The sequence below is a fragment of the Rattus norvegicus genome, chromosome 18, assembly GCF_036323735.1.
Source record: "Rattus norvegicus strain BN/NHsdMcwi chromosome 18, GRCr8, whole genome shotgun sequence".
Classification (NCBI taxonomy): domain Eukaryota; kingdom Metazoa; phylum Chordata; class Mammalia; order Rodentia; family Muridae; genus Rattus; species Rattus norvegicus.
The window spans coordinates 55,087,836-55,099,003 of record NC_086036.1 but is presented as its reverse complement, the minus strand read 5'-3'; the positions used below and the strand labels follow the sequence as shown (position 1 = coordinate 55,099,003).

General features: G+C 38.3%; 1 protein-coding gene across 1 annotated transcript in view; it reads right to left on the bottom strand.

Annotated features, from left to right (window-relative positions):
- Positions 1-2,995: 2,995 nt before the first annotated feature.
- Chsy3 (chondroitin sulfate synthase 3) overlaps positions 2,996-11,168 on the bottom strand; it is a 253,749-nt gene continuing 245,576 nt past the window's right edge. The window contains exon 3 of the mRNA XM_225912.10: positions 2,996-5,433. Coding sequence (XP_225912.2) covers positions 3,865-5,433 — 1,569 coding nt within the window. The 3' untranslated portion in view covers positions 2,996-3,864. The remainder of the gene's footprint in view (positions 5,434-11,168) is intronic.

Here is an 11,168-nt window from a genome sequence, read left to right as displayed (position 1 = left end):
AGATAAGCCACTAGAGTAAAGCACACTGGCTTCTTATAGTGTACAGGATCACAGGCAATTGACGGACACAAGAGACAGTGGGAAGACAGTGGTTAGCTCGGCCACATGAGCAGAATGTAGAGAAAGCTTTCCTTCCACATTCAAATAGTATCATCAAGGCCAACATGAAGCTACAGATATTTCATGGGCTACTGGAGATTTGCATTGCTATATTTCTCTACATGAACCAACTTGCTGTTAGGAGGGAGATAGGAGAGAAGGCAAATTTCCAGATCCAGTTCGGCCTATGGTGTTCTCCCTGGGACAACATTATGAGTTTAGCTGAGTGAAGGTGTGAACAATTAAGCTGATAGAAAGGAATCTCGTATACTGAGCTCAGTTCCTAGAAGGAAACATTCAGAGTTAATCTGGGCCATCAATAAGTTGTCCCAGCCATGTGCTGCTGCCTTACAACTTCTTATGTTAAAATGTTACTTTATCGACTATGTTTCTGGTGATCATTTATTTACCTCCTTGGATTATGAACACACGCTTGAATATTTCATTCCTGTACACAGATCTCAAACTATTAATTATTTAAAATAGGCAGGTGGCAACAGAAACAAGTTCAAGATGGGATAAAATACATCTATGTTGATAATTTTTTCTTCCGTCCATAACTATATCCTGCCCAATCCCCGTGAAGCCATGTTTGGCAGTGGCCCAGGGCAAGTGCTTCCCATTCAGATATGCTTTGGCTTAAACCTGAACTCTCCAGAGTCCATCAGTTGATGAAGACCTCTGTTTCTTCATCTGCTGAACATATAAAATATTCTGAATTATCTTGAGAGCTATTTTGAGAATTGTACTTAAGAGGAAAATTCAAGTAAAACGCGTTGCATGCTGTTGAGCGGATAGTCACTTACCTGTGGTGTTGCTGAAGGACAAGGGGACTTTTGAAGGTGATATTTGATAAAAAGTGTTCACAGATACACAAATAAGAGAAAGCTGTGTTTGTACAACTGGGACAGCACATCTTTTACCTCTGACTGCATCCACGTATTTTTGTGTAACCGTAATACACTGAGAAAACAAATACCATATTAAGAGGACAAACTCAATTTTACTTATATCAAGACCCTTAAATCTTCAGGGAATCCTCCATTACCTGAAAAAAAACTTGTCAGAAACCCATGTTAAATTATAGAATACATTTGGACACACTTATTTATACATACATATATATATATATATAGTGCTGATTCGCAGTTACATTCGGATGAGATCTCTATAGCCCCTCATTTCTTCTACACGGTTCCATCAATTAACCCTACATCAACCCTGCAAACAACTATGAGCAGCTAAGAAATGCTGAGAGTGGGAGAAACAGTCTTCTTCAGGGAAGAGCACACCGATTGGTTATCCAATGCCAAGTGATTAGCTCTGAAAATATACACACAACTGATGTTATAAGACGGAGAAGGTTATACTTAGGGATATATAAATATAAGACATATACATTTAACAACAATAAGAAAGGGATCAAGGATTTGAAAGAGGGCAACAGAGGTTATGAGGGATGGCAGGGTGAATGATGAAACTTTATTATAATCTCACAAATAAAGGAAGCAGTGATAAAAATAAAACACTGCTTTGTCCCTTGGGTAACTCTACAACTTAAAGTATTTTAAATGAGGCATTTATGTTTCCTATTCAGTAAAAACCTCTTGTATCATTCATTTATCTTAAAGAAAATGGTAGGCTCACATACATTGCTAAAACATTAGTTAAGGGGCTGGGGATTTAGCTCAGTGGTAGAGCGCTTGCCTAGCACGTGCAAGGCCCTGGGTTCGGTCCTCAGCTCTGGAAAAAAATATTAGTTAATCATGACCATTTGGTAATAATTAAGCAAAATAACTCACCGAATGCTAACACATTTGCTTTTTATGAAAATAAAGTATATAAAAGAGCTAAGTTATATAAGAAAGTAAACTATTAAAATAAGTATTTGTGAAAACCTGAGACAATGTGGAAGAAAGGTTAATTTTAAATTGCTGTCCCTGTCAAGATTTTAAAAAAGAAAATGTCATTAATTCTTCCCTTTCTAGGGAACTGAGAATTACTAAGATTATGTGTTTAGACAGGGAGATTTCCATCCTGCTTTTCTCAATAGTAAACAATGTTATTTTGAAGCCCTGAAAATATTTTCAGGAAGAAATGTTTTTACACCGTTTTGTGGCCATGTGGAAGTCTGTTCCCAATGGTGACAACAGTTTGTGAGAAAGGTGCTCAAAATAATTTTGATGAAACTTGTTTTCTTAGTTGGTGAAAAACTAAAGTCAATTTCTTCACTTTGTTCATACAAGATAAACTGAAAAAGATGTATCTTTTCTTCGTTAGAAACTAAAGACAAGCACACAGACCATGTCAGCCAGAACAGCAGTCTGGGTGGTACCAGGAAGGAATGTAAGAAAGCCACATAATCACAGAGATTTAAGCATTTGCCTTTGATTTTGTGTAAATGTGTTACTTGTTTGCAAGATTATTTTTAAAAATAAATTTCATGAGGATTCCTTGCCTACTGGTATCCATTCTCTCTTACACTTCTTAAATATGATTGTGTTTCTCTAGAAATTCTGTTGAAAGAAAAACGGGGAAATTAGATATTTCTCTAGGTGTTTTCCCATAATTATAAAATTAATGTTATTTATAGTTTCCCCAGGGGTTATTATATTTTCATATACTCTCGAAGGCAGATTCTGAACTAGTCTTTTGTGGTTAGAGGAACTCCAGTCTTCAGAGACTGGTAAGAGTCCCCTTTCAAATGGTGGATTACAGAATTAAGAATTTATTCTTGTGAACCACTTAGGAAAGCTGGGAGTAAGGCAGAACACAATGCATTTCTTGTGATCCTGTGGTATTTTTTTCCCATCTAGTGAAACCAGCATGTTTTGGTGAACACCACCCGACAAGTTACATCAAATGAGACGAAAAGTAAACGACAGAGCTTTATCAATGTTTTTGAAAAAGAATACGGTTATACCTGTGTTTTATTATAAATAAACAGGTTCTGTCATATTTTATCTTCTTGCCAGCAAATGAAGGACATTGTTTCATAAAGCTTCTAAAATGTACATGAATATCTCATTAAATCATATTTCCTTGAGAAAATAAAGTTCCTTCGCATTTATAGCAGACAACTGTGAGGAGTTTGTAATTATAAGACCAGGGTAGCCAGTACCGGTTGCTTGTGGAACAGGACTCCTCAGTTTTTAAAATTTTTTTTCTTAAAAAATAAACATACAATCATAGGTGTTCATTTACTTTAAAAATTTCTAACGATGAAGAAAATTATTGTCTATATATTTAAGTCCTCGTATAAATTACAAAACTCAAGTTTCTGTCACAGAGTCCCTTCCCCATGGGAAGCATAAAGCACTTTTGTGGTACCTTTCACTGGTAAGTATTTGTATCACATTGAAGTTGACAAACAAAAGAAAAGTCAATATTGCATCTTTAAGCCCTAAGAGAACATTCTTCTAAGCTGTCTCTTGTGATGAATGAGCTTCCAAAGCCATTTGATTGCCATGAGTTTAACTCAATCTCAAATAAAGTCATATCAAAGTAATACACGTATTGACTTCAGTAGAACTCTGACTGTGAAATATCAGTGAACTGTAGACTCTTCTTGCTTGAGGTCAACAAACACCCTTTGGAAGACAACCAAGAATACTTTAAGACTGGGACAACAAAATAAAATTATAACAACAACAACGACATCAACAACAACAATAATAATAAAATAACAATAATAAAATAAAAATAACAACAGCTAACACTGAGGTAAACTCCCCTTTCCAAAGGCAGTATGTATTGCCTGTACTGTCAGGAGAGAGTTCGATTATCCCTGACACCCAAATGTTTTTCTAACCAGAGTTCAGCCAGTTTCATGGTTGAGGCAAAAGTACTTGCTTTGGATCCCAAGCACATCTTATACTGCTTAGGGTCCAAGTTAGGATCACAATGAACAGGATGGAAAATATGCACCACTCCCACTTCTTGACTTCTGAAGGGCCGTAAGCCAGATTGGATGACTTTGTTATAGAGATCTACATCTTCCAGTCCCCAGCCTTGTATTGAGGTATCGAATCCACCTGCACCCAGTAGATCGCTTTTGTAGATGCATGTTATCCCGTAGCCGTAGTCTCTCCAAAATCCAGTTTCCTTTGAGAATACAAAGTCACCCTCTGTGGGAGAATTTCCCATACGGGTCACCTTTGGATCATACTGGCTGAAGATGATGGGGTAATAGACCTGTTGTCCCTGAACTGTGTTGTCTCTACAGCGTTGGAGGAAGTCTCCTCGGAAAATCAAGTCAACGTCACAAAATAGCAGCAATGTGTCATTGTCAAACTGGGAAGAACCCATTTCAAGACCAAGACCTCTGGAGAACTCCCCCTTCATGGGAATGAGCGTCATTTCTGCACTGGGGTACCTGTTCTGGTATTCTTGTATCAGCTCAATGTGTTTGATGGACTCCTGGCCAGAATCCCTGCTGAAAAGGATGATGACGAGCTTTACATTTTGCTTTGGGATAATACACGTACTTTCAAAGTTTTCCATGAATCTCAAGAAAATATCATACCTTCCAACGAGTGGAACAAGAATGTGTACTTTCTTTTCATTGTGCCCTCCTATTTCTTTGGGCTCTTGAAGAGAAGAGAGTATTTTTAGAGAATTGGATATAAAGGAGAATCCAGTGGCCGGAGTGCCACTGTTGATACTTTCCACGAGACTGTTGATGTCGAGTTCTTCCATTTCTCTGAAGAAAGGCTTGCTAAACGGCTGCTGAAGGTAGGCATGGCGCCTCACAGGCACAGTCAGTTTCCTTCCTTTGTGCCTTTTGTACAGGAGTAGCAGGTCCAAGATGTACTCCACCCCATGCATGGGATCAACCCTGCGGTAGCCATACTGAATTTCCTTGAAGTCAATAAGCCGGCCCCTACTCTTGGCGTTCTCGTTGATCATCTCCATCACCTGCAGGACAGTGTCATCCAGAGCTGACCTTAGGATGCTGTTGATGCTCTGTCGAGGAGGCTGATTCTCTGCAGCTGAGTAAAGCAGCTTCCCTGTCAGGAACTCCCACTCCATGACCTCATTTCTCTCCTGAGGCTGGAAGTGGTTGAAAGAAGGCATCATTCCCAGCTGTTGGTCCTCTTTGCTCACTTCGCTGTTGCTGAGTTTACTCATGAGAGCGCTCTCCCTGTGGAGCTGGATCGTGCGGTAGCGGAGCTCGGAGATTTTGCGGCTGAGCATGTAGTTATGAAGTCTGTACTGGTACGCGGGCCTTTTGTTCGGATGAAGCGTGATGGCTGCATGGATTTTGCTGTTGTGAAGGTCTTGGATGTAACCCTTGCGATTGTGTTCATAGTTTTCATGGAACAGCTGCTGCATCTGAAAAGCGAACGGCAGCCAGAATGTGAGATGGGAAGGAAAACGAGTATGAAAATAAAACACTTAAATGAAAATAGTTAATAAATAGGAACCTATGTGGCACTTTAGGGTCAATACTCTTTGTAAATGTATATTTATAGGAGATCACAAGTCTTATTTCTAAAACCAAGAGGTAAAATTGTATTTATTATGTGTAATATGAGGGTTTGAAGTATGTGGTTATCTAAGTGACTAGCCCTAGCTAATTAGCATATTTGCTACATCATAGTTACGCTTTTGTGAAATCCATCCTTGCAGCACGCACAGTATTATTATTGACCTCACTCTCTGTCTTGTATAGTGGAGCCCTTGACATGATTTCTAGTGTGTCAGGGAAATGTTTATCTCAACCCTCCTAGAAACTACCATCTTATTTTCTGCTTCTAATTAGATCAGCATTTTTATTTCCACTTGGACCCAGATAACAAACATTAAGAACATAGGAAGGAATACTATAAGCCAACGTTTTATGTATTTTCAAGGTTTTGCATTTTTATTCCTACTGAAACCAGCCCTAAATAATTCAGATATTTCCAGAATCTCCTACTAGAATCTTTAAAATAAAGAGGCACAGAGGACATGGCATGGGTATCTCTAAGAGGATATTCATTGCAGAGTGAAACAAAAGGCCTAATATCCAGCATTTCAGAATTAGGTTCTTGGCCAGATGAACACTGAACGTTGGTTAGTGTCCTGGAATACTAGTTCCACAGAAGAAATTCTTGGTAAGATGCTCATATCAAGTTACATCCACCTAGATATGCTTGACACTTACAAATCAGAAAAGCTTTTAGATCATGTAATTAAAAAAAAAACCCAAAAGACAAAAAACTCACTTGCCCAGGAACATAAATGAAAAACATATTTAAAGTCAGCATTTAAATTTCTAGCTCACACTTCTTCTTTGACATGAAATCAAAAGTTCTCTACCACACCCATCAAGATAAGAACCCAGGAGAGGAGGAGGAAGGAGAGGGTGAAGGAAGAAAAAGAGAAGAAGAAAGCAGAGGAGGACATCCAGGAGCTTCAGTGTGCACGAAATGTTTGTCAATAAACTGACGAATAGGAAGAAAGAAATACTGTGGTGCAAACTTATGAATATATATTAACGCTTATACACAAGCCTAGTAAAAACAATGTAGCTCTCAGAAATAACTCGAAAGAACCAATAAAGGTTCACTCTTGTACCATTGGGCATATCTTACACGCAGGTCATTACTATATAGCTCCTAGGGTTCATAGGTGGGTAGGGTTGAATATTAACGTTTCTCCTGTAGTAACACGGATAGTACTTTCTAGCACTATGAACGCTAGCAAATATGGGTTAAGTTTCTTGTGGAGTCACGTTGTGTAGGGCAACCAGTGTTTGGGAGTTCCCTGGGACCCCATCTGTCACTGACTCGAGAAGAGTTAATACATTCCTCTACTGCTGTTTTATCTGGTAGCACCTGGTGTCTACTTGGGTGTAGGAAAAATTCTTAAAACTAGCTCATTTATACACACTTCAGGTAATATACTAATTATGACAGTATCCTCAATAAATTTTTACAAGAAGCATATAGCTTATTGTTCAATTTTATTCCTTTCATATTTAGAGATTACCCATCTATAAAGAATGGATGGTTAAGCTAAGACCTAGACTTTGGAACCAAATGGAATTAAATATACATAGGCTTTTGAACATTGGGCTCTATCATCTGTAGGGAATTTCACAATCAGTCTGTTTAATCCTTTGTCTTCACTGTACAATGGGAAAATGTCAACTACTTCAATGCTTACTGAAATTGCATTAAATAAAATAAAAGTATGCATGACTTTTTACCACTGTAGTCTATCTAAGTAGATAGCACTCTGTCAAAAATAATCTTATGGAAATAACTATTCAAGGATATGACAACCTTATATTAAATTTTTCATTGGGAGTCTTGAGAGAACGAGGATGGCACTTTCAAGTAATACATGTCTTCCTTATTTTCATGGTTATCAAGGCACAATTTAAAATTTGGCTACATACAGTCAATGCTTCAATGAACTTAATGTACTCTTTGGCACATTTAATTACAAAAACATAACATTGTGAAGGTTTCACCAAATTAAGTTTATTGGATTTAAGTTGTTTAATTAAGTGCCTATTAAGAATAACAAGAGTTAAAATCTAAATGGTACAAATCATGTTGGAGTACAGTAAACTTTAGAAAAAAGAATATGAAGTTTATATTGGCAATTACAAGGGCATGATTGAAATGACTTATAATGTATAATTGAATTTGTTTGCTGTTCTTTATGTCAGCACCATGTTATAATAATAAAATCACGGCAGTAATAACATCAATGGCTTCAGTGATCTACAATGTCAGCATCTGAGAAGCTATGAAACAAACCTGTTATGAAAACAACAAATGTCCAGAGATAGTTTAATATTAATTGATTGCTACACTTTACTATATTAAGTTCCCTCTGTCTTTGCATTAATAGGTAATGGAAATATAGCATTTAGAATTTATGGATTGATTATAGATATGCAAAAGAAAAAACTTTAAAATCTTTTAGATATGGAAGAAAGATTTGGATATTTATATAGACACAAGGTTATTATAAGAATAATGGAGAGCTCACTCAATGGATTTTACAACGACTATACAACTGTATCCATTTAGTAGATACCATTAAACAATACAACTGCACCAAGGAAGAATTTTGTGGAAGGCAAGCTATTTAAAAACAATAATATTGAAAAGAAAATACTCCCAACTTCAACTTAAAACTCATATATTAGAATGATCTTGGTCACTTAGAAAATGTTGAGATTTCCAAGGGAAGCAGAGGGTGAGACGGTCCATTTCAAAGCAACTGGTCACAGAAGAGAAACAGGGCAGAGCCTGTGATGAAAGCACTCACAGACAGCAGAGTTCACAGACAGCAGAGTTCACAGAGCATGAACTGCAGGCATTCACATGAGAAACTCAGTGAATTCAACGTTTGTAGAAATAACAGAGCTGTGGGAGGCATGAAACACATAAAACAGGTTTCTCCCCCATGGAACAGATTTAATATTAGGCTGCAGGAAAAAGAAATCAATGTCTCATCTTTGTTAAAATTAGCAAGTATAGAACTGTTTTGAACACACTTCCAAGATAAATCTAAGGTAAATGTCTTGCCTGGGTAAAAGTAGTTCTTTCTGAGATGAGTCATTTTTCTAAGAAAGAAAAATAGTGTAACAAATGCAAAGTCCAAAATTAAAATGAAGAACTACCACGTCCCTCAATCCCCATAAGAAAAGGAAAATAAGTCATGGAACCAAGGAAAACATTTGGCAAGCAAAGCAGGTACATGAGGTGGCAGGGATGTGATGGCAAGCAGAGATGTCGGCCTGTATAATTAAACATAAGGAAAGCTAACTTTTAGAGACAGGGAAATAAACGAGAGGAGAAAAGACAGATCCCGTGGATTGACTGAAAATGTAAGATATCAGCAGACACATTAAAGGGACAATTCAAGGGATTATTTTTGTGCTGCTGCTGCTGCTGCTGCTGCTGCTGGTGGTTGTGTGTGTGTGTGTGTGTGTGTGTGTGTGTGTGTGTGTGTGTGTGTGTGTGCGTGTGTGTGCTTTAGCAGGATGAGGTGCTCTCTGCCAACCATGATGACCTGGGGGTGATCTCCAGGACCAACAGGGTAAAAGGAAGGAGCAGACTACAGCAAGTAGCCCATTGTCCTCTGATACCCACATATGTGAGCATGAACACAGACAGACACAGACACAGACACAGACACAGACACAGACACAGACACAGACACAGAGGGGGGCGGGCAGACAGACACACAGAGACAGACACACACACAGACACACATGCACACAGAGATACACAGACACATACATAGACATACACAGACACACACACAGACACACACATACACACAGAGACAGACAGACAGACACACAAACACAGACACACACAGAGATCACAGAGATAGACACACAGATACACACAGAGAGACACATAGGCACATACACAGACACACACACACAGAGAGAGAGAGAGAGAGAGAGAGAGAGAGAGAGAGGCAGATAGACAGACATACACAGAGACACACACACACAGACACCCACACAGATAGACAGACAGACAGACATACAGACACAGAGAGAGAGAGACAGAGACAGAGAGACAGAGATAGAGAGACACAGAGAGAAACAGAGAGACAGGGAGAAACTAAATACAAAATAAATGTAATGAAACAAGTTTTAAAAATGAAAGTATAAGGATAATACCTATATTATCACTTAACAATATTAAAGATGGGTTGGGGATTTAGCTCAGCGGTAGAGCGCTTGCCTAGCAAGCGCAAGGCCCTGGGTTTGGTCCCCAGCTCCGAAAAAAAGAAAAGAAAAAAAAAACAATATTAAAGATGAAATTTACTCAGAAGAAAAAGAGAAACAATATAACCCTGAAAGACAGACAAAATTTTCCAGACAACGTTTTGTAAAACGACAGATAGAGCAGTAATTAGATGTTTCTTGAATTGAACACAAACAAAAGATTTTGCAAATATATGCACACAAGGTAAACGAAAGGTTGGAACATGATACCTGCCACAAATAAGCAATAATGGATTCTGTATCATGGATAACTGAATCTTGAAAATTGGATTAGGAAGAAATTGGAATCAACTCAAATAAGGAACTCGAATGGGAATCTGAAGAATAGTAGAGGAAGTAGCTAGTGTTAACATATCAGGCAGACCAGACAACTGCCCTTTTGTGTGACAAGATAATGTTAAAAACCAAAACAAAACATATTTTCTACTGTTACAGTAAAAATAAAAAAGGGCGTGACTGCGTTCTCACTAGTTCCAGCTGTCGGGCCATTGAAACCAGCGCTAATCTATCTCAGCGGCTCCACGGTGCGCTGCCCCCAGAGCACTCTGACCCAGGCAGGTCGCTGCCAAGCCAGTTTCATACACAGACTGCCTATCTCTCAGCTCTCTTACTGTGGGCTCTGTTCACATTTCCAGCATCCACCCCCTGGTCCCAGCAGTGGCTACCTTCTCAGAATTCTCTGCCGCTTCTCTGTTTACACTCCCAATATCCACCCCTAAAATTTGTGGTATAAACTCCCAACAACCTGCTATAATCAAGACTCAACAAACTGCAACCCAACGATCAGATTTCTATCTTAAATTCTCAATCCACAATACATCCACACAATAAACTCACACACAACCAATTGATAAGGATGTAAACCGCCCACCTAGATAAGATAAATTTGCCTACAGAAATCCATCCCAACTACCTTGGCAATTCAAGATCACTCGGATCTGGATCATCCTTCTGTCTCCATATTAATTCTCCTTCCTTCCTTTTCTCTCCCTCCTTACAAAAACTTTGTCCACACCTTATGTCTTTTTACTGTCCAATCATGGCCTTGACTTAACCGGTGCCAGCTGTCACCTGCATATAGACATTAACCTACATTCTATGATCTATGGAATGGTTACTCTAGTCTTGGTAGTCAAGAGCCATTCATATTTTTTAGAAACTGTAAACTGTAACCAGACTTTTCACATCTTATCTTTGTGTGTGTGTGTGTGTGTGTGTAAGGTGGAGCTCAGCACTGAGTATCTTCCTCAATTACTCTCCATTATGTATTTTTAAATAGTACTTTTTCTCCTATTTTTTTAAAATACATTTATACAAC